The sequence below is a fragment of the Vulpes vulpes genome, chromosome 14, assembly GCF_048418805.1.
Source record: "Vulpes vulpes isolate BD-2025 chromosome 14, VulVul3, whole genome shotgun sequence".
NCBI classification, from domain to species: domain Eukaryota; kingdom Metazoa; phylum Chordata; class Mammalia; order Carnivora; family Canidae; genus Vulpes; species Vulpes vulpes.
In genome coordinates, this window is record NC_132793.1 from 110,479,407 (window position 1) to 110,501,086 (window position 21,680).

General features: G+C 59.0%; 2 protein-coding genes across 4 annotated transcripts; one reads left to right on the forward strand and one right to left on the reverse strand.

Moving 5' to 3' along the window:
• Positions 1-3,836: 3,836 nt before the first annotated feature.
• Positions 3,837-16,388, reverse strand: TACC3 (transforming acidic coiled-coil containing protein 3). The gene is made up of 16 exons (XM_025998825.2): positions 15,908-16,388; positions 14,051-14,213; positions 13,758-13,900; positions 11,285-12,217; positions 10,460-10,535; positions 10,144-10,261; positions 8,122-8,174; positions 7,728-7,831; positions 7,270-7,369; positions 7,070-7,174; positions 6,334-6,410; positions 6,213-6,256; positions 5,577-5,737; positions 4,460-4,566; positions 4,225-4,345; positions 3,837-4,042 (listed from the first exon to the last, which is right to left on the reverse strand). Exons 2-16 carry the CDS (start codon positions 14,210-14,212, stop codon positions 3,977-3,979), a joined length of 2,370 nt encoding a protein of 789 aa, XP_025854610.2. The 5' UTR covers position 14,213; positions 15,908-16,388; the 3' UTR covers positions 3,837-3,976.
• Positions 16,272-21,555, forward strand: TMEM129 (transmembrane protein 129, E3 ubiquitin ligase). 3 transcript variants are annotated; one of them, XM_025998813.2, is made up of 4 exons: positions 16,272-16,779; positions 18,759-19,233; positions 19,843-20,002; positions 20,115-21,555. In XM_025998813.2, the coding sequence occupies exons 1-4, from the start codon at positions 16,575-16,577 to the stop codon at positions 20,361-20,363; spliced, it is 1,089 nt and encodes a 362-aa protein (XP_025854598.1). In that variant the 5' UTR covers positions 16,272-16,574; the 3' UTR covers positions 20,364-21,555. The 3 variants fall into 3 exon arrangements, 2 of the variants coding, with proteins under 2 accessions (XP_025854598.1, XP_072593822.1); XR_003235034.2 differs by having other exon boundaries at positions 16,329-16,779; positions 19,794-20,002; XM_072737721.1 differs by lacking the exon at positions 19,843-20,002 and having other exon boundaries at positions 16,329-16,779.
• Positions 21,556-21,680: the final 125 nt, after the last annotated feature.

Sequence of the window (21,680 nt, forward strand, 5' to 3'; positions counted from 1 at the left end):
CCTCCCCTCACTGGGTCATTCCCTCCCTCCCTCCCCCACTCACTCATTCGTACACCCTGTCAGTGCACCCGTTGTCTGCAGGAGGCATGTCCTAGAGCAAGGGGACCTGGGGGTTGGTTTCTTGCTGCCTACACGTCTGTCTACCCCTGTGTTCACTCTACAGACACCTGGAGCCCAGGGCCAGGTTGGGGGCAGAGGGTTTTCTCTGAAGAGTCTGGCCCACTCCTGAAGTATTATTGTGCCCTGTTGCCTGGCTAGTGATCAGGGGGGCCAGGGTGCAGTGCCTCCCACCCCCAACATTGCTGGACAAAGACTGGGCAGGGAGGGAAGGGGCTGTCCACCCCGCGCCCCCCCCCCAGCTTGCCCAGAGCCTCAGGGGATGATGCTGGCCCCACCCTGGGAGTTCCTCACCCAGCACCCCTGCTAGACTTTGGGGCAGGCCTGGGTTGGTGCATGGGGATCTACTGGGTAGAGGGGAGGTGTAGGGGGGAGGATCGGATCGGTGCCCCCAACAGCTGAGCAGGGCCCCAGGGTGGAGGCTTGGCAGGAGGCAGCCCAGTCCAGCCCAATGGCACCCCCTGCAGGCTTCCTGGCCCAGCGGCTGCCTCACAGCCTTGGTCAGAGAGCAGGAGGGTCAGAGGAGCCAGGCCGGGCAGTGCAGGGGTCCTGGGAATGGAGGCCTCTAGGAGCAGGGCCGGGGGGCATGTCCCCACATGTGCAGCCCCCACAGGCATGCTGTCCACCTCATGCACACACCCTGACACATGTGGCCACCTCCTGAGTGCACCCCATCTGGGCTGCATTCTGGCCTCATGCAGCCTCATTGGAAACAGGAGCAGGCTGGGGGCTAGAGAGCAGTCACTGGGACCAAAGTGGTGTGGTGGCTTGCTGGCCTCTGCCTGCCAGGACCTCCCAAGAAGGCATGAGTGACATGAGCCCAGCACACCCAGGGTAGCAGAGGGGCCAGTGAGGGAGCCCAGAGCCCAGGTCACACATGCACACACAGCACGAATGCCCTTCGGTCTTTCCAGAAAGCATAGTGGCACAGACGGGGTGGCCTGCCCGAGAAAGGGCCTTCTGGGCACCCACTTGGCCACGCAGAAATCCTCATTCCCTTCTAAGGGGCCAAGGAGAGTGTGGGGTTCCACTGGGGCTGGGGGCAGCTGTGGGTGGAGGCAGCACTTGACTTCAGGGAGAGGCAATGGCGAGGGGGAACAGATGGTGACCTACAGCTGGGGGCCGCAAAGGTGGCCAATCCCCTGCTCCTCCCCCAGGGGGATGGAGCCACGTGGCTGGCAACCCCTGGCCAGCAGCCCTCGCAGCGGGGTGTGGTGGCCACAGGTCAGGGGAGGTCAGGTGGGGCACTCATGCCGAGTGTCCCAGTCCCTCATGACCTACCTAACCTAAGCAACCCCTGCCCCATCCTGATACCATCCTGCTAGAGGGTTAGACTTGTCACGGGAGTTTGGGGATGCACATTCAGTTCATAAGAGGAAGATTCTCCACAGGCTGGCGGGGGGTGTCCAGCACCCTGGGGTGCTCATGTCCCGGGCAGGAGAAAGATGGCTGGCAGCCCCTGGGTGCCCGGCTACGAGGCCTCTGCACCCACCCTGCTGACCCTACTCCCCCCTCCCCCCCGCTCCTTTCTGGGGACCTGGAGGCAGACCCTGTGTCCCCAGGCGCCGTGGGTATCGCATGCGGGGAACGCAGGGTGCGGAAGTTGAGCTGCAGCGCCGCATGCCTGGCTTGGCGGTGTTTATCCGGGGAAGACCGGTGCCAGGCCTGCCCGGCCTTGCAGCCCCGAGTCAGCTCAGGCTCCAGTATAAACACCCATTCAGCCGCACAAGGCCCCTTTGTCCCGGAGAGAGGCTCCTGGCCCAGGATGCTGCCCGGCGGCCCGTGTCCTCAGCACGGCCTGCTGCCCCGACTGGCCTTCTCTGGGCAGACTCCTTGGCCTGGCTCAGAGAGGCCCCGGCAGGGGACAGGGCCCCGGCGGCAGCACTCGGTGAGGGGGGGTGGCAGAGAGGCCAGGCAGGCAGGCCTGAGTGAGGAGGTTGCCCCTACAGACCTCTTCAGGGCAGCCCCGACCCTGCAGAGAGGCAAGAGCCCTGCTGCCACGTGGCCACCGTGCTGCCCATGCCAGACGTGCCTGCGGGGCCAATGAGGCTGCAGGGCGGCCCGGTCCTGTCCCCAGGCAGAAGAGGTGCTGCCCACAACCTGTGCCCTGCCCGGCCTCTTCTCCCACTGTGGCCTTTGGTCCCTGTGGGCCTCAGTAGGCTCTTGAAGCTCTTCCTCGGTGGGGGTGTGGTGGGGGTTCCTGTGCAGGGGAGGAGTATGCTGGGGCAGGTTCCTGTGTAGGGCAGGTAGGTGGGTCCCAGGGACAGGGTTAGGGCTGACACGTGGGGTGGCGGGCAAGGAAGAGGTTACGAGGTTTGGAGTAGGGTGGGAGGGACTGTATGTCAAGAGCAGGAGCCCCAGTCATCCTTGGGAAGAGCTCGTATGATGAGGACGGCCCAGAGTGCTGCTTCAGAGGGGCAGGCCTTGCAGCTGGGCCAGCCTGGGTGGTGCCATGCTTCTTGCCCACACCCCCTTGCCAGCCAGGGCCAGCTGATTGTACACAAACCCTGCGACACCCAGTTCTGCTCTTAAGGGGATGGCTTCTAGGGTCCACGTGCCCTAACCCTAACCTCTCGCAGGGGAACAGGGGAGCAGAGGGGGGCACGGCCAGTGGTACAGAGGAATCACAGAGCTCCGGGTGGAGGAGCCTGTCGGGTTATTGTGGGGGGGGTCAGCCTGGCCTGCTTGCTGGGAGGCAGTAAGGGGTGGCCTCTGCGTGGGAAGAACACTTAAGTGGAGGCCTCATTTGCAGGGGCCTGGGCATGGCTACCAAGGGAGTTCCCGGACACCGGTGCCCCCAGATGCACCCGGTTTGGCTTGGTGATGTCAAGGAGGCCACTCTGAGAAGTGGCTTTTGAGCAGAGGTGATGGCTATAGGGCAGCACCTGCTGGGGCCAGTCCTGGGGGTTCTTGAGTGAGGGAGGTTACGGATGGGAGGTGCCACAAGGGCAGAGATCCTGGGACTGCGGGCAGGAAGGTCATGAGGGCAGAGGACGGGGGACAGGGGAGGCCTGGAGTCGGGGGCCCCTCAGTTCCTGCTCCCAGCCTGGCTCTGTCCCAGTACCAGGCACGTCCCCTCAAATGCTCAGAACAAACATGCTCTCCACCTGGGGAGTCCAGGATGCTGGCTGGCCCCATAGTCACCTCCCACCCTGGATCTTGTGCCAAGGCCTGCGGCTGGCAGCGCCCCTACTGGGGGTCAGGACATCAGTGCTGCCCACCCCCGGGTGGCATTGGGATGCTGAGGCCTCCTCACAGGCAACACCGCGCTGGGCTTGGTGTTGGGGCGCCTGCTCCCTCTTGCTGGCCGTTCATCCTCAGGTCTGGGCACGAGCCTCTCCTTACCTACGTCCACGGGTGTGTTTTCTCCCCTGTGCCCTCTGCCTGCTTGAGGACAGCGTTAGCACCCCAGCACCACCTGGGGACAGGTATCTATCTGGCTGCATCCAGGGGCCATGCTGTGAGGGCACGGCCAGGCCAGCCTGCTGTGGGAGGTATGGGCAGGACCCACACTCGTGGGGGTGGGCAGCATTGAAGTCCCAGCCACCAGCATGGGGGCGCTACTGGTTCCCCGTGGGGACTGCGTGGTGGTGTGAAGTCAAGGGCAGGGCTGGCACTCAGGCAACCGCAAGGTGCACAGGTCACAGCAGCAGGGGTCGAGTCACCCTCTGGCCAAAGCCAGAAACCTGCACTGTAGTCAAAACCAAGCAACCTAAACATGCGAACCTAAGGGAAACTTTATTTACTCTTCTTAAAGTAGTCTAGTTTAAAAACCAGAGGTTAAGTGAGAGGAAAGAACAAAAAACCTTCCCCAGACAGACAGACAGATATACAGAAAGGGGGGGGGAGGGGCTTCAGGTCAGATCTTCTCCATCTTGGAAATGAGGTCATCACAGATTCGGGTTAATTCTTCATTTTCCTTAGTCTGAAAGAAAAAAGTCCAAATCTTCAAGAAAACAAACTGGGATTTAAGTCACCCCTTTATCCGCCATGGGGCTGAGTCCGAGATGAGAGCCGGGTGCCCTGAGTCCCTGCTTCTGGGTACCGGCCAACAGCCTCTGCTCCAGGTCCCTGCCACCCCCAGGTGCTGTGGGTCCATGAGCCCACCTTCTGCTCTACTGTCTTCTCCAGTGACTGGATGCGCATCTGCTCCTTCCTCAGGCTGGCCTGGAAGGCCAGGGCCTCCGCTTGGGCCTTGCCGCGCACCTGGGCGATCTCCTCACTGGCCCTGGAGACACAGAGGACAAGGCTGAGAGGTCAGCACAGGAGCTCCCTCCCCAGACTTGCTGGATGTTTCTCCACCCACTTCCAGCCCCGCTGGGGCTCTCCCAGCTGCACTCACAGCTTGAGCTTCTCTTCTGCGTGGGCCTTCAGGGCCTGGTACCGCTGGCCCTCCTTCTCAATCCTCACTATGTAATCCTCGACACACTTCTTTAGAGATTCTTCATTCTTTGAAGAATGAGTGAACATGAACCGCCAGCAGGGCACCACTGTCAGAGCCCCCCCCCCAGGCCTGGCTTTGGTCAGGTGTGGACGGGCCCAACGAGTAAGGCCACAAGGACGTTGCTGGTGCCCCCAGTGTGTGGCTCAGGATGGACCCAGCCCCTCACAGCTGCCACCGCTGCCTACAGCTCCCCCATCCCCTCAACCTGCCGGTCACGCAGCACCCAGGCCTCAGGCGGGCATCGCTGGCCACAGGAGGGAAGATGTAGACAGGGACTGGGGCTGTCCCGAGGGCCACGTAACCACAGCCCCACAGCAGTCGGAGCTCTGGCTTCAGACCATGACAAAGCAACAGCTGAGAGGCACAGGTGGAGGGAGGTTGTAGGCAGGGGGAAGGCTGGAGGCAGAGGCCCCAATGTCCTTCATGGCAACAGGGACCTGTCAGTTCTGCCCGTTGCTTCCCTCCATCCAACACATCAGGCAGCACCTTCTGGCTCCCCCACCACCCCACAGGCCCCTCCAGCAACTACACGGTCACTGCAAGCCACACATGTGCCTCCCTATGTCCTCTGGGTAGAGACTAGCTCCTTTAGGCGCCCTCCCCTCCCAGAGGAAGAAATGGTCAGCCGCAGGGGAGCCCTGGCCCTGCTGTGTCCCCAGAACGCATCCACCTGTGCCAGGTCACCCCATGTGTGGCCCGACTCCTGCAGGTGCATGTGGTGGGACCACTGAGGTGTGTGTGGCCCAGGCCTTCCTCCAGAAGGCACCTGCTTGGCCTGCCGTGGCTCCATCTCCAGTCCAGGCCCCACAGCTCGTGCTGCGCGCCCCTTGATGGATAGGAACCTCCCCCGACCCTGGGCACAGCCAAGTGCCAAGCTGCATGGTCTTCCTGGAGAGAGAGCAGCTTGCAGCCCCCACCAAGGTGAGGACACAAGGCAGGCTGGCTTGGGGGCCAAGCCCTCCCCTCCTCTGGGACCCTCTGCTGGACGGGCACAGGCCCACCCACCGCCACCTACCGTGTGATACCCCTCGATCACTTCCTTCTGTTTCTCAAACCGCTTGAAGAGGTCAGAGAAAGACTTTTCCATGGAGCTCAGGTCTGCAGCCAACTGGTCTTTTTCCTTTAGAATCTTCTGGATTTCAGCTTTTGCTAGTTCCTTCTGTTTCTGAGCCTCCTCTTGAAGGGAAGAGAAACACATTCTTGGGATTAAAGGAGCAAGTGCTTGTGCCACAGACTATGGCAAACCGGAAGCAGGGGATGCATGGTGGTGGAGGAGAGCCGGACCCACTAAGGGCCGGGTGACAGGGCCCCTCTCCAAGGTGGCCTTCTAGAGCAGAGCCTGGGGGACAGGGGCACAAGAGCCCAGAAACAGCCATTGCCTCAATGCCAGCCCTTGGGGTGAGGGGATCATAGGAACTTGGGGCGGCTCTGGAGTGGGTCCCCAGGCCAGGGGCCCCCCGGAGCTTGAGGCTTCGCCCAAGGTGAGGTGCTCATGCTCAGCCTGCCTGACACATCCACAGCTGGACACCATGGGTACCGACCCACTGAGGCCCCAGATGCCCACCCAGCGCCACCCGCTCTAGTGACTGCCAGATGCTCCCTCACTGGCCTCGACTGCTCTGCCAGAGGCGCCCAGGCCAGCAGCACTCACCCATTGCCTGATACACGATCCCCTCAAACCCGTCCATTATCTTCCTGTGGGAAGAACAGACGTGCTGGTGACCCCGGGCAGCAGGTGGACCCAAGCCGCCCAAGCCCACCACGGCCCTTACCCCATTTCCAGATTCTTTGCATGGAGTGTGTCACACCTGCTCCTCAGCAAGGAGTTCTCTTCTCTCATGGCTTCCACCTGCACAAACCACACGTCACATGGACATTGGGTACCACCTTGTGCCCAGGGTCTCTGGGGCAACGTGTCAGAGTTGGGGGGCTGGCTGTGAGGAGCCTGGGGCAGGCTGAGGACCTGGTGCCTCACTGGAGGAGGTACTGCGGCCAGCTAGTGCCCAGGGAGAACACATCTGTGGGTGGATGGGTGACATCCTCAGCCATAGGCAAGGCTGGGAGAGCCACCTGCAGAGGGGAAGGGGCCTGACGCCGTGAGCTCCTGGTTAGCTCTGAGCGGGACAGTGGCCATGGGGCACTAAGAGCAGGGCAGGACTCAGCTGCTGGCAGAGGCGGCCTGGATGTGTCTGGTCAGGGGCATATCCCAGCCTGGGTCCCAGGAGGGGCCAGGCCAAATACCATCCCAGGGACAGCGGGGCAGCAAGGGGATATGGGGGTGCAAGGCCCAGCAGTCCTGCTTTACCACCCCAAGGTGGCCGGAGCAGTGCCCTTGGAGGATGCCTGTGACCCTCAGCGTGTAAACAGGCAGAAGTACAGGAGTTCCAGGTCCTTGGGCTGGGGAGCCCGCAAGTGGACATGTCCAGTTCTCCCTGCAGCCACCCAAGGAAAGCTGGTGCTCAGAGCCGTTGGCCTCAGCAGCCCGTGGACGCCACGCCTTGCCCTCACCGCTGCATCCATGTCCTTCTGGGTGTACTGCAGCACATCCACGATGGAGCCCAAGGGCAGCAGCGGGCCTCCAGGCCCGAAGACACAGGGAGGCGGATCCAGCACCTGTGGGGGTGACAAGCCCTCAGAGGGCTCCCAGAGCAGCACGGTGAGCTAACCCTCCGCCCCTTTCACCAGAGGCATCTCTTTGTATCACTTACGGGAGCATCTGGGGCTCCTAGGAAATCCAACTCCACTAGCTTTGCCTCGGGTGGGCTGCCTGAGGGAGGTGCAGCCATGTCCTGTGGGAGGTCCTGTGTGCTGAGACCCAAAATAGAAGGTAAGCGTACCCAGCTTCCCCAAAGGCCAAGGAAGAAAGGTCTTTGGGTCCTGGGCCCCACAGTCTCTGTCACAATGGCCTGATGCTGCCTAAGGCTCTGTTGCTGCAGCACAGGCCACCGCAGACCGTGAAGTAGAGGGGGGTGCCCATGTGCTCAGAGCCTCATTCACAAGGACAGGCAGGGGCTGCAGCTGACCACAATCACTCCCGGGTACCTGAGAGGCTCCAGGGGATGCTGCTACAGTCTACCTTCCTGAGCTGGAATTGGCATGTCCCCACTTAGTCTAGAAATACTGACCAATGGCCATCCTGAAGCCCCATGACCGGGGGGAGGAGTACCTGTTGGTCTCCGGTGCCACAGGCACTGGTCTCCGAGGGCTGTCCTTCAGAAGTGGGTCAAACTTGAGGTACAAGGACTGTTTCCTCAGGGCTGACTCCTTGAACTGAAGGGACAGGCAAATCACTGTCACCCGAGGAGGCCTTCCTCAGCATAGGGCAGTGTGCACTTGAGTTTACCTTGGCACGGGAGCTTGAGATGGGCATTGGAAGCTGTGAGTGTGGCTTGGGAAGGGCCCTGGGTGGGAGGTTCCCGGGGAGGTGTGGACACCACAGTGGGGCAGTAGGGCCATCATGATCTTAAGAGGCGCGATGGTGGCTCAGGGCTGTTCTAGAAAGAGCTCCCTCCTGAGAAGCATACTCAGGAAGAGATCACCACGAAGGTGCAGGTACTCACCAAGGAACTCCCGAACTGTTCCAGGTAGTCCACCTCAGCTCCCGTGCCTAGGACTGAGAAGCATAGCGTCAGGGCAGCCGTTACTGGCCCACGTGGTGGGCGGGTCCTGCTGCTCGGGCACAGCAAATAGTAGCCCAGTGCTTCCCACCCTGCAGCGCTGAGGCTAGGACAATCCCTTTCCCTGCCTAGCCTGGACCTGCAGCCAACAATTCTGTGCTTTGTAGCGGGGTTTCTGGTCTCACGTTAATGACTCCTGGGGCCAGGGCACTTTGTGGGGTTGTCTTGTGTCCTGCGGGAGCTGAACAGCTTTGCTCCAGGCATGATGACCAAGTGTCCCCAGGACCAAACTGCCGTGGTTAAGAACTACTGTTTAATTAACTAATTCATTCATTCATGAGAGAGACACACACACACAGAGGCAGACACAGGCAGGGGGAGAAGCAGGCTCCATGCAGGGAGCCTGATGCGGGACTCGATCCCAGGTCCCCAGGATCACACCCTGGGCTGAAGGCGGCGCTAAACCGCTGAGCCACCCGGGCTGCCCAAGAGCTACTGTTTAGAACTACCCTAGAGAGTCCCTCGATTCCTGATTAACACACACACACACACACACACACACACATATACATGTTTAGAAAAAATCTAAGGTGGCTCACGTCATCTATGAAAATTAACTCAAAATCAAATGTAAATGTTATAATTGTAATGTTTTTAGAAAATGTAAGGGTAAATCCTTATGGTATTGACTTCACACCAAAAACACAAAGAAAAAAACAAAAAAGATAAATGGGACTTCAGGTTAATGTCTGTGCCTCAAAGAACACCATCAGGAGGGAGGAAGCCCACAGGATGGGAGATGGTTCCCTCCATGTCACACGTCTGGTAAGAAGTCCCCACCTATGATAGATCCAAAGGCCCTGACGACTCAACAATAAAAACGCAACAGTGGAACAGCAGGGGAAGGACCAGAGCAAACACTCTGCAGAAGGTCTGAAAGGCACAGGAAAGAGGCTCGTCACCAGGAAGATGCAGGTCAAAACATGCGGAGGTGCACCTGGCCCCCTGCACCCCCACCCTGGACGGCTGGAATCGGATCACAGTGGTCCTGGGGGCGACAAGGCCTGGAGAAATCGGGACCCTCAAACACTGGTGCCCTGAGATCCTTATGTGCTGCAGCCACTTTAGAAAGCACCCTGGTGGTTCCTCAGTTTCACCCAGAGTTACTGCATGACCCAGATCACTTTCTAGGTTTATGCCCAAGACAACAGAACCCTCACAGGCACATGAACACATGTATGTGAGAGCTCACAGCAACCTTCAAACCGTCAAAAAGGGCAAACAACCCCGACGCCCACCAACGGGTGGACTGATGTGCCAACTATGGCCCATCTGCGCGATGCTGCGCTACCCGCCAGGAAAGGAAATGCTGATGTTGTGGTACAAGGTGTAGGACTCTAGAAAACCTGATGCGCAGGAAGACAAACCAGACGTGGGACTCACAGGACTCCAGGGTCTCCGTGGCTTTTGTGCCACAGTGGTGAGAGCCCTGGGATCATTCCTCCACAGACCAACCCTGCATTCCATTTCCACTCTTCTCTAGGTGTGCAGGTTAAATAGGGAGCCCATCACGTTGCCTTACGGCTCTCGAGGCAGTTCAATTCCAGATTCCCCCTGGAACCACCTCAGGGCCTGCTGTGTCAGAGAGGTCAGAGGTGCTTGTGCCCCATCTGGGCTCCCCTCCAAAAGCATTTCCCCCAGAACTGGCAAGGCCCCACCCATGTATATGCAGTGCAGAGCCACATCCCCACCCCCAGCCCGCTTTCCTGAGCCCAATTTCTGGCCCCAGGACGCCTTCACATTAGGGCTACATCCTGAGAGCATCCGTCTCCTGAGAAACCAGTGGCCTCTGGGCGCCTTGCTTCAAGTCACAGCACGGAGTCTCCAGAAAAACACCTCTAAACACCAGTGCTTGGAGCAGTGCCCTGGTGGTGGGGACAGACAAGTGACCTGGGGGCAACATACCCTCAGTGGGGTCTCGGAAGCACTCCTCCTTGGGGTCTGAGGCTGGCTCCGGGTCCTGTGGAGGACCTCCTAGGCTGCCTGCTGGAGCGGATGCCCCTGCGCGCTCTGCTGCTCCCTCCTGCAGGAAGGCCGGCTCAATTTGGGCAGCTCGGGCACCAGAGGTCCCGTGTGGGACCCGTGCCTCCCCCCGTGTCTTGGCGGGATAGGGGTGTGTAGGAGGCTCTGGGTGCTGCCCTGCATCCCACCCCATCTCCACCAGCCTCCCTCTGCCCAAGGACCCACACAATGGAGGCATGGGCTGTGCTCGTGGCCCTACCTCACCCGCCGTGCCTGGGGTCCCTGCCGCCGTCTGCACCTCATGTGCGTCCTCTGCCGAGGCCGTAGGCACCTGCCTGAAGAGATGGGGTCAGCAGGGCCTGTGCCCTAGCCTGGAGCTGCCTCATGAAGACTCCCCTGAGTGGCAGGGCCACCCCTGCCCACCTCAACTGCCCAAGAATCCTGTGCTCATGGGACTCGGCCAGGAGCTCCCAGGCTGAGTCTGCTCTGGGAGCCACCCCCAAAGCTTCGCTGGTCCTGTTTCATTAGGACATTGGCAAACATGGTCGGGGGAGGGTCACCAGTTACCAGGGCCAGGATCCTCCCTAGCCGGACTGTTAGCCCCAACACGTCCCACCAACAAGCTGCAGGTACAAGTGGCTGGGCACTGGCTAAGCTCCTCTTGGGACCCAGCACACAGTGGCCACTAAGCAGCCATCCCCAGAGAGCACCATGAGAGGGCCAGAGCACCCCAGAAAGCATGGAGAGCCGCTCCACTGGCTCTGGGACTACAGACAGAATTCGCTAGAGAGCTTCCTAAATTTCCAGTTTTTTTATAGACAATGCCCTTAGCAAGCATGTGGATAGCCCCACCCCTGTGGAGGGGACGGAACGGGGCTCCGTCATGGATGCTCCTCCACGATCTATAGTGGCTGTGAGCACCCTCCCGGTCTAGAGATCCAGGACCAGCATGCCTCTGCAGCCTATGTGTGCCCCAAGAACCCTTCTCGGGAGCATGTATGTGCATCTCTGGTCTGTGGTCCTCTAGCGTGCACACTACCAAGCAGCTAGCTACTCCCCCCCCCCGCCCCCACCAAGTACTCACTGGCTCAGAGGGGAGTACCCTGTGGCCTCGGGACCAGCATGCAGCTTCTTGGCCATAGGTCCAGCTGGCCTGCTCTGGGGGCTTTCTAGGGGCTGGGCCTCTCTTCCACCTTCAAACGGGTTAAAGTCTGGGTCATCCAGCTTGTTCCAGTCCAGGTTGTAAGACCCCCGGAGAAGGGGAATGGGCTCCTCATCCGCCTCCTTGGGTGCATTTTCCTGCCTGGCCTCTGATACCCTGGAAGGAGGTTTAAGGCTGGGTCTCTCCCCCAGTTCCCTTTTGCTGGTGGCATTGTCAGAGAAATCAAATTCTAGCCTTATGGGTCTGTTGCTCCACGAGCTGACCCTTTGGTCATCATCTTCTTCCTTCTGAGGACTTGGGGATGGGGCCCCTCTAGCCTTCAGAGAGCTGTCCAGGATGGTGTTTCTAGGACCAAAGGGGTCCTCAGGGCTGGCTGGGGCCTTGCCAGGCAGGTCTGCGAAGGGTCCTTCTGCACATGCTTCTGTAGGCTGAGTGCCAGGTGGCCAAGTAGCCCCGGATGAGGATGCAGGGACCTGGTTCGAATTTTCTCTGGAAGCTCTGTGAGGGTCTTCTGTTCTGTCTTGGGGAGCCATCTGGGAAGAGTCTTCTAGGATTTCAGAGGTGGACATAATACTTTTTTCTAAGAAATAAGAACGAACACTTTCCTCCAAGGCTTGCTCAGGGCTCACAGACGTTTGTCCTAGAGAAGCCACTTGATTTTCAAGACTTTCTGGCATCTGGGGAGAGCTTGAGGGATCCAGGCTGGCCAGGTGAGTGGAGGTGGGTCCACTGGAATGCCGCCTATCTTCAGAGACTGCTCTCACATCCCCAGGAGGGGGGTTGGCATTGGTCATCATTGGTTTCTGGAGAATTCCATTGGTCATTTTGAGGTCAACCTCCTTTGTAAGCTGTTGACTTTTTAGAAACAAATTTAGTTAATATTAAGGAACCTATTAGCTTTTCAGTTATAATTCAGTCCACGAGAACACGTTAGTTACAAACAGGAAAGAGGAATGTTCAGTCAACATTCTTCTTAGGATTAACTTTAGCAAGTATGTCCTCATAAATCAAAGCTGGTGGACCAACTAGATCACACAAGTTTTGTTTGTTCATTTTAAAGTTTACTTATCAGGTAGTGAAAGACAAGGAGAACGAGTGATCACAAGCAGGGGGAGGTGCAGAAGGTAAGGGAGAAGCTGACTCTGCTGAGCCAGGAGCCCAATGCGAGGCTCGATCCCAGCACCCTAGGATCATGGCCTGAGTTGAAGGCAGAGGATTCACCAATTGAGACCCCAAACACCCCTAAATCACACAGATTCCTGAGAGATATAGTACAGATCTGACAAATAATTAATCAGTTAAGGTTTTCTGTGCTAGCTGATTTCCCCCTTTCAGGTAAGGGCCACTAGCTACACAGTCCGGAACAGAGCACAAGAAGGTCAAGATTTTCACCAAAGAGAAAGGCAAGATCGAGAGCTCTGCCTTCTGACAGAGCAGGGTTTGACACTGAGAACACCCAAGGCTGGCTTGCAAGTAGAAAAGAGTCCCTATTGGGTGTGAATAAAGAACCATAACCACAGAGCATCCTTCCTTAGAGTTGTGATCAGACATTTCATGAAATTAGAGAAAAAAAACCCAGGCCAATCTGCTGGCAAAGGTACAGTAAAGGAGTGGAACATAAACTTATTTGAGGCACTTGGTGGCTCAGTCTGATTTGAGTTCAGCTCAAAAGTTGAGCGTTTAACTCTTGAATTCAGCTCAGGCCGTGATCTTAGGGTATGAGGTGATCTCAGGGTGTGAGGTTGAGGTTCTCTCTCCTTCTCACTCTTCCCCTCCCCACTCCTGCTCTCTTTTAAAATATATAAAGACCTTAAAAAAAAAAAAAAAACAACAAAAAACCCCTTAAACTTTGTTCTGTATTTTTCGTCATTTGCTTTTCTACTAACAAATGACCTCTAATGCTAAGTGCAGAGCGAGCCAGGCAACACACTGCTCGAGCTCAGAGCAGAAACTAGGAGGAACTCAACCAGATGTGACTGAGGACAAAACAATTTTCCTGCCACATCCCCTGGAGGGGTTACAAATTGCAGCACATCAGGGAAACCTGGGTGGCTCAGTGGTTGAGCATCTGCCTTGGGCTCAGGTCATGATCCCTCTGCCTACATCTCTATGTCTCATAAATAAATAAGATCTTTATTTTATTTTTTAAAGATTTTATTTATTTATGCTTGAGAGACACACAGAGAGAGAGAGAGGCAGAAACACAGGTAGAAAGAGAAGCAGGCTCCATGCAGGAAGCCCGATGTGGGACTTCGATCCGGGACTCAGGGATCATGCCCTGAGCCAAAGGCAGATGCTCAACCGCTGAGCCACCCAGGTGTCCCTAAATAAGATCTTTAAACCAACCAACCAAACCAAACAAATTGCAATACATCAAGCAGCATCAACAACTTACTTCTCTTTCTGGATCCGGTTTTGAGGAGAGTTTTCTAACCCAAAAGCATCCTCCAGAGCAAAAGGAGCCTCGAGCTTGCTGCTCATGCCAGGACTTAATATCCGATGTGTCTGTGGGTCCCGAAGAGGAGTCTGAAAAGTCACCTGTTGGGAGAAGAGACCTGTTCAATAATTCAAGTCTTGAGCAACTCTGCCAGCAGTACCCTGCCCACTTCCTTAAGTCCCCAGGAAAGCAAGTCCCAGGGTGATCGAAGGCGTGACACACAGTAGTTAACAGGGGCAAAACATGCTTACTTTCATAGCTTTGACTACGCTCTTGGGTGGCACATTTTCTTTTTGTGACAGACGAAGAACAGATAGTCTTCCAGTAAGTTCCGGTGGTGAAAACAGGAACTCATGGTTTTCTGTACTTTTGTCACCAGTGACGTTTTCATCGTTGCAGATCTGCAGACTCATTCTGGAAAAGCAGACACTTTGCGTCAGTGGGAGGGCTGTGCAGTTTGGATGAATGGCCAGCGCAAGAAGCTGGCCTCACATGGGAGATGTCCCCTTCTTGCACAGGTGGGTCCCATCTCAGGCAGCATGTCCTATGCCAGACAATCCTTGTCCTATTTTAGGGCAGCTGTCACTTCTCAAGAAAAGAGGTGTAAGGGCCCTCAGGCTGTAAAGGGAGGAAGAAGAATCAGATCCTGAAAACCACTGGGGTTTAGTGGTAAAGGTCAGGAGACAGGGGTGCTGGGCTGTTGGAAAGCCTGGGTCTCCCCTCAGGCCTTTGCTTAAGGTACAGGCCACAGCACAGCTCCAGCAGGCTGCTAAGTCAGCTGAGCACAAGAAACAGAAGAGTGCTGTGGCTTGCTCTCCCATCACAGGCTGGGAAACAGGGAGCACCCTGGGGGCTCATGAGGGCCCAGCCCCAGAGAAAGAGCTGGACAAGGCACCAACCAGCAAAATGCAGCATGACTTGATGGGGACTACACTGAGACCTGGAGTCTAGAAACATGCACCAGTGACCTACACAGAGGCCCAGAGTGTTCTAGAACAGCCCCCGCTCCTCCTTCCCCAAGGTCCTCATGATGGTCACGTCATCAGTGTGACACCCCCAAGCCAGGAGTCACCAGAGGACCCATCTGTGGGAGTATCACAGGTGTTTCTGGTGTTGGGGATGCTGGAGACTATAGCTTGAGGAGCCAGGCCAGGGCAGCTGGGGCAGAGGAAGGAGGCTGGCCTGGAAAGAGGTGAGTCAGGGTAACAAGATGCCCTGGCAGGAATGTGGAGGCCAGGGAAAGGTAGGAGGGAAGTAGGGGGTCCTAGGCTTGCAGCCAGCCAGGGGTGCAGTTGTCGGCTCTGGCTGGCCAGCAGGCCTCTAAGGATGTGGAAGCTGGAGTGAAACAGAACTCAAGGGGAATTCTTTTTTGGTGTGACCTGGGTAAAGCAGAAAGGAGCTGGATGGCTGTGGGGTACGTGAGGGAGGGGGTAAACAGCCCCCGCGGTGCGTGGGTTCGGCCTCCACCCGCAGCGGGGAGACGGCTCCGGAGCAGAGGCGGCCGGGCCAGGCAGACCGGAGCACAGGAGGTGGGTGCAGGAGCCACCCAAGCAGGTGGGGAGGATCGGCAGCACCGGGAGGGCTGGGCAGCTGCAGTCAGGGAGGCTCGCAGGTGCAGCGTGGAAGAATAGTAGGAAGCTGCCCCCAAAGGCTGCGGATTGGGGTCCAGAGGTGGGACCCCTGGACACTGCGCAGCCGGCCTGAGGGTGGGAGCTGCACGTGTGCAAGGCTCGGAAGCGAGTGGTGCTAGAGGCTGGACAGGCTCAGGAGGTGACGAGGAGGGGGCGGCCAGCGGACTGGCCGGAGAAACCCTGACACACGGGCCCCCTGGACCGCCACAACGCAGCCCACCGGGCGGCTGGGCGGCTTCGCAACCGGGTTAACTTGGGACCCCGGGGAGGAGGAGTCCCCGGACGGGCGGCCGCTGGGGCTGGTGCGGCGCGGCCAGCGCACCTCAGGGCCACGGAGGAGCGCGGAGAGCGGGGAGGAATGTCGGTCAAGGGCAGACGCCGCCCTGATGCCGCGGGGGCCGGGGGCTGGGGGAGGAGAGTGGATGGAGCCCTGAGCCCGGGACCCCGGGACTCCGGGACCCCGCCGCCGCCGCCTACCTGCCGGCGGCCACGCGAAGCCCAGGGAGCGGGAGGCGCCGAGTCCGGGAGACCGTCCGCCCGCCGCGGATTCAAATACCGACGGTTGGCGCCCGCGGCCAATCAGCGCGCGACCGGGGGCGGGACGCACGGAAGCCGCGGCCACGCCCACGTCCCGCTTCCGGGGTAGGGGCCCGCGGGGCGTGACGGGCGCCGGAAGCCATCGGTGGGGAGGGGCGGCCGGCGGGCGGGCGGAGGCTGCTGGGCTGTCGGACTCGGCTGCACGCCCAGAGGTCAGGGCCTGGCAGCCTTTGCCCCGGTCTTAGTTTCCCCAGGTGTAAAATGGGACCAGCTGTAGAACCGCCCCCAACGCGGGTCCTGAGATGGGGCCAAACCCTCGCGAGGACCGTCGCGGTCTCACCACGTCGGGCTGTGTGCTGGGCGTGGCGACTCCATTTCCCAGGGTGCCCCGCGCCAACGTGACGTCTCCTAGCGCGCCCCACACCAGCCTGTGGGCGGGACCCCGTCTCCCAAAATGCCCCGCGGCCGGGGACACCATCTCCCAGAGCACCCCGCGCCGGCCCGGCGTCTACCTGCCGACGCCCACCGGCTGGGCGTTCTGGTGTCTGTTTCCCGTCCAGGACCGCAGGGCTCTCCCTGACGGCCTCCTGGCAGCCGCGGCAGCGTGATGGACAGCCCGGAGGTCACCTTCACGCTGGCCTACTTGGTATTCGCCGTGTGCTTCGTGTTCACGCCTACCGAGTTCCACTCGGCCGGACTCACGGTGCAGAACCTGCTGTCGGGCTGGCTGGGCAGCGAGGACGCCGCCTTCGTGCCCTACCACCTGCGCCGCACGTCCGCCACGCTGCTGTGCCACTCGCTGCTGCCGCTCGGTGAGCAGGCCGGACCCTCCCCATGGAGGGCCCTCCTGGGTGGGCGGAAGCGGCCCCCTCGGGCTCGCGGCCGAGTTCCGGGGCCCCGGGGGCGGCTGGGCCCCTGGAGCTTGCCAAACCTGTGGAGCGGAGTCGGGGGAGCGCGGACCCGCGGCCACTCTGAGCCGTGGCTGTGGGCCCACCGCCTGTGCCTCTCGCGTCCGCTGCTCCCGGGAGCGGAGAGGAAGGTGCTGGCGGCAGCTGTCCGCTTGTAGGTGGAAGAAACGTGGGCTTAGGATGTTGGGGGGCGGGCATGGGGGGGATGCTTCACCCAGCTGGGATAGGTCGTGAGTTACTACGTGGGGGCAGTTCCCAGGAGAAGGGCAGGAGTTAACTGATTGTAACAGGAAGGTGGAGGGGCCTGGGAGAGCAGGTGGCCTTGTCCCAGCTTCCTTCTGGAAAGGAGGGAAGGTGGGAAAGAAGGCAGAGATGGGTGACTCCATGGGGGTGTCACAGGTGCAGAGGTTGGGAGGGTATGGTGTGTGTGGCGGGCCAGGAGGCTCACACGCTGCCCAGGGATTGGCCTGGGTGGAGACCTCTGAAAGACTGGCTTGTCAGCTGGTTGGACAGGGGACTGGCTGGAAAGTGGGGTACTAGGTGTGTGTGTGAGGGGCTGGTTCTTTGGAGGATACAGGGCAGAAGCAGGTCTGGAAGGACAGGTGGCTGGTAGGGGGCCTGCTCTAGCGCTCAGTGGACTCGACAATTTCCCGCTGCAGCAGGGCTCAGCAGCCTGGGCCAAGTGGAGAGCAGCCTAGAGGGGGCTGGGCTGAGGCCAGGCATGTGCTTGAGAACTGCCTGCCTCATTGGGAAGAGGAGCAGATGGGCCCATGCTGAGACAGACACAGGGCCTTCTTGGCGATTGGTGATCTCTCTGCCTGCTGTTGGGATAACTATATGGGTTTCTCAGCTTCCCTGTGAGGCAGGGATGTTAATTAGCCCATTCCTCAGATGCGGAATGTGTGGCTCAGAACTTGGGCTCCTGGGAGGCTCATGGGTAGGGTTTCTGACCTGGGAACTAAGGGTCCCCACAGCTTTCTGGAGTCCTTTTAGCAACCTTTTCTATAAGCCTGTGAGTGGCTACGCTGTCACCACGCTACACATGGGTGGAGAAACCAGAACTTAGAGAGGAGTTCAGTGACACATGGAGGTGGAGCCTGGTCTGGTGACTGGTCCTAGGGTCTTTTTCTTTTGAACTCATTTTGAGCAGCTTTGAGAGTTTGTATGTGTTATCTTTTGCTGCATGAACTACTTTAAACATAGCAATTTAATCAACAGTAAATGTTTACTATTATTTTGCAGCCTTAAACGTGCTTGCACAGGTATCCATTATCTGCTTTATTACTTCAGTTGTTTGGACATGCAGGTTGGCCCTGATCTGGCTAGCAGGGGCCCTGGATCTGGCTAGCAGGGGCCCTGGAGCTGTCTCCCACAGGCTGTGCCCCATTATTCTTTGCTTACTGTTTGGCACACGAATCTGAGCTCTGGGATTGGGCCACATTGATTTGCCTCCTCAGAGGGGGTGGGGCTGAGACGCCAAGATCCCGCCCGTTGGAGGGCCAGCGTGTACCTCTGCGTTGGGTGACACCAAATCCTTGCATTTGTTCTTGCATTTTTTAGGTTTTCCTATTTTCTTAATCATATTGTGTAAAACTAAACTAGCAAATTAAAAACACTTTTTCCTCATTTATTGTATTACTATCGTGGTCAAAGGTTGAGCTGGGCCAGCCATGAGGGCAGGTAAGGTCAACCTGCCCTAGGCTACCGTGGTCTGGCCCTGGGAGCCCACCAGGGCAGAGGGCCAGGCCAGGGCTGGGGATGAGGGTAAGTGGCCCCTTCCGGAGATACAGGGACAGGACTGTGGTCCCTGTGGTCACTATGGGGGGGGAGAACGATGGCTTGGCAGTCCTGATCTCTGCTGAGGCCCTCCCCATTCTTTGTAGGCTACTACGTGGGCATGTGTTTTGCCGCTTCAGAAAAGCAGCTCTATTCTCTTGGCCAGGCCCCGGAGGCCTGGCAGCTCTTCCTCCTGCTGGCAGTGACCCTGCCCACCATCGCCAGCACCGTGATCTACTACTGGTCCTGTGATCAGTGGGCCCGCCACCCACTGGCCCGCACCCTGGCCCTCTATGCCCTCCCGCAGTCAGACTGGTGGGCTGTGGCCTCCTCAGTCAACACCGAGTTCCGGCGGATTGATAAGTTTGCTACGGGGGCACCCGGTGCTCGTGTGATCGTGACAGACACGTGGGTGATGAAGGTGACCACATACCGTGTGCATGTGGCTCAGCAACAGGATGTGCACCTGACCGTGACGGAGTCACAGCAGCACGAGCTCTCCCCAGATTCCAACTTGCCTGTGCAGCTCCTTACCATCCACGTGGCTGGCACCAGCCCTGGCGTGCAGGCCTTCAACATCCGGTAGGTGCACTTATGGCCAGGGTGAGCATGAGTCTGGGGCCACTCTGGGAGGCGATGATACGTGGAGCAGACTCTTCTAGCCACCCTTCCAGCAGGATTCTTAAGGCTCTTTATCCCTTGCACCCCCGTAGGTACCTTTTGTGGCCCTTTTCTGGGGGGAGCACATTAGGGATCTTTGGGGGTGGTACAGGACCAAGGTTTGGTGATTGCCTTGGGTCTGGGGCCCAAACGGAGATCTTCTCCTCCCATTCAGACTGTGGACTGTCTGTTGTCCCCCTCCTGTGACCCGCTTTGTGCCTGAACTTGTTGAAAGCTAGGCATTCTGTCTCCGCTGCAATCCCCCAACTCTCTCTGCCCCTCCCTGCATCCCTTGGGGGCAGGTCGGCGGTGCAGGTTCTGTGGGTGCTAGCCTCAAGGCTATCTTTGCTGGCTGGTCTTCACCTGGCAACTGGGCTGCACCTGAGCCCCCATCCCCGTGTTCTGTGAGGTTTGTGAGTGCCCTGTCTCCTGGAGGCATGTCAGCATCCCCAGCAAGAATGATGGCCCTCCCTGCCTTGCAGAGGGGCCTTGGCTCAGTGGCCCCAGCCTAGCAGCCCCCACCTTGTGCAGGCTGAACTCCACGGAGTATGGTGAGCTGTGTGAGAAACTCCGCGCACCCATCCGCAGTGCAGCCAACGTGGTCATCCATCAGAGCCTGGGCGACCTGTTCCTGGAGACATTTGCTTCTCTGGTGGAGGTCAACCCAACATACTCAGTCCCCAGCAGCCAGGTGAGGGCTGGGTGGGGGCAGATGGGTTCCCATAGGCCAGGCCCCCTGGGGTGGGGGTGGGGCCCACAGCCACTTGGCCAGGATCCCCATGACCCTCTTGGCCCACCCACAGGAGCTGGAGGCATGCATTGGTTGCATGCAGACACGTGCCAGTGTGAAGCTGGTGAAGACCTGCCAAGAGGCAGCTGAGGGCGAGTGCCAGCAGTGCTACTGTCGTCCCATGTGGTGTCTCACTTGCATGGGCAAGTGGTTTGCCAGCCGCCAAGACCCGCAGCGCCCTGATACCTGGCTTGCCAGCAGAGTGCCTTGCCCCACCTGCCGGGCACGCTTCTGCATCCTGGATGTGTGTGCTGTGCGCTGAGCCTTCTGGCTGGAGCAAAGGAGTGGCCTTGGGGGTCCCTGAAAGCCCTACCAGGGACCCCACAGCCACCATGAGGAGTAGCCAGGGCTCCAGGCCCTTGTTTGTGTTGTCAGCCAGGGGCTCTTTTCCCAGCCTCATGGAGCTTGAGGGCTTTTGTTTAAAAAGGAAGATTTTTTTTGCAGCAGTGGCAGTGGGATGGGACTTCAGTGCCTCTGCTTCCTCGCTGCTTGTTTCTCCAGGTAGAGGCAGGTGCTGGACACGAACACAGTATGGCGTGGGGCCCATTTCCAGAGCATTCTGAGGCTGCCTGAGCTATCTTCTGGGAGACCAGGGCTCTGCCTCCATGGCCCTACCCTGAACCACTTGCCTTAACTTTATGCAGCACACCTGCCTCTCAGTTACACACCAGAACCAGGTTCATCTAAGCTGGTTGCAGTCTGTCCTCCAGGCTTCTGAGTCCAGGCTGGCTGCTGGCCCTGTGGTAGTGTCCCCTCTGCACCCCACCAGGCTGCTGTGAGGATGCAGAGAGAGGGGTGCAAGTTCAGGGTGAGAGCACTATGTGGGCTTCCTGGGTGGGGTGGCCCCTACTTAGTTACCTGCCCCCCCCCCCCCCCAGAGGTTCTGGACTTCCTGTCGGGCTGGCTTCCATCAACTCCTGTAATTCAAATGCATGCTTGTGGGGGGGGGGGGGGTGCCTTTCTCCTGGAGGGCATGCACCTCCATGCCTCCTGCTGCCCCAGGAGCCCCGAAAAAGGCCAGGCCTGACTCCTGGCTGGAGATGGGTATTGAGACATCCTACATCCGGACAAGTGCTTTGGGACGTATCACAGGGCCCACCACAGCTCTGCACCCTGGAGCGGAATGACTTGCCTCTTCCCCATTCCTGGTGGCCCATGGGGAGGGCAGGAATAGCCTGGCCCTCGTGGCTGTGGGGGGGGTGTGTGCGGGGGGTCATGCGTGGGGCCCTAAGCCGCGCCTCCCCCCCCCCCCCCCAGCTGTTGTGTCCGCTGAGGTGAGGGACCCAGCTGGCGGCCATCGGGGCGGGGCCGGCAAGCCCAGCCTCAGCCCCAGCTCACGGGCTGCCAGAGGAGGCCGGGTCGGGTTATTTTTACTACTAGGGAAAGTTTTATAAAGGGGAATTTATTGTAGCTGAGTGCGACGGTTCTTAATAAATGTTCGTCTGAAGTCCGCACTGGAATGGCTTGTCTTTCCTGATCCTCGCCCTGGGCCCAGGAGAAGCCAACTGGGAAGTGAAGCGCCGTGGCTATGGCTGCTGCAGGCGAGGCGGGCGGCTCCGGCAGGGAAACCGGGGCAGCT

What these genes read in the sequence shown, in the direction of transcription:
- TACC3 (XM_025998825.2), bottom strand. Translation starts at nt 14,212, where the DNA reads ATGAGTCTGCAGATCTGCAACGATGAAAACGTCACTGGTGACAAAAGT. An exon ending in AACCGGATCCAGAAAGAGAA is followed by an intron (nt 12,218 to 13,757) that starts GTAAGTTGTTGA and finishes GTTTCTAAAAAG; the next exon opens with TCAACAGCTTACAAAGGAGG. An exon ending in GATCGTGTATCAGGCAATGG is followed by an intron (nt 5,738 to 6,212) that starts GTGAGTGCTGCT and finishes CTTCCCTTCAAG; the next exon opens with AGGAGGCTCAGAAACAGAAG.
- TMEM129 (XM_025998813.2), top strand. Translation starts at nt 16,575, where the DNA reads ATGGACAGCCCGGAGGTCACCTTCACGCTGGCCTACTTGGTATTCGCC. An exon ending in GTGCAGGCCTTCAACATCCG is followed by an intron (nt 19,234 to 19,842) that starts GTAGGTGCACTT and finishes CACCTTGTGCAG; the next exon opens with GCTGAACTCCACGGAGTATG. An exon ending in ACTCAGTCCCCAGCAGCCAG is followed by an intron (nt 20,003 to 20,114) that starts GTGAGGGCTGGG and finishes GCCCACCCACAG; the next exon opens with GAGCTGGAGGCATGCATTGG.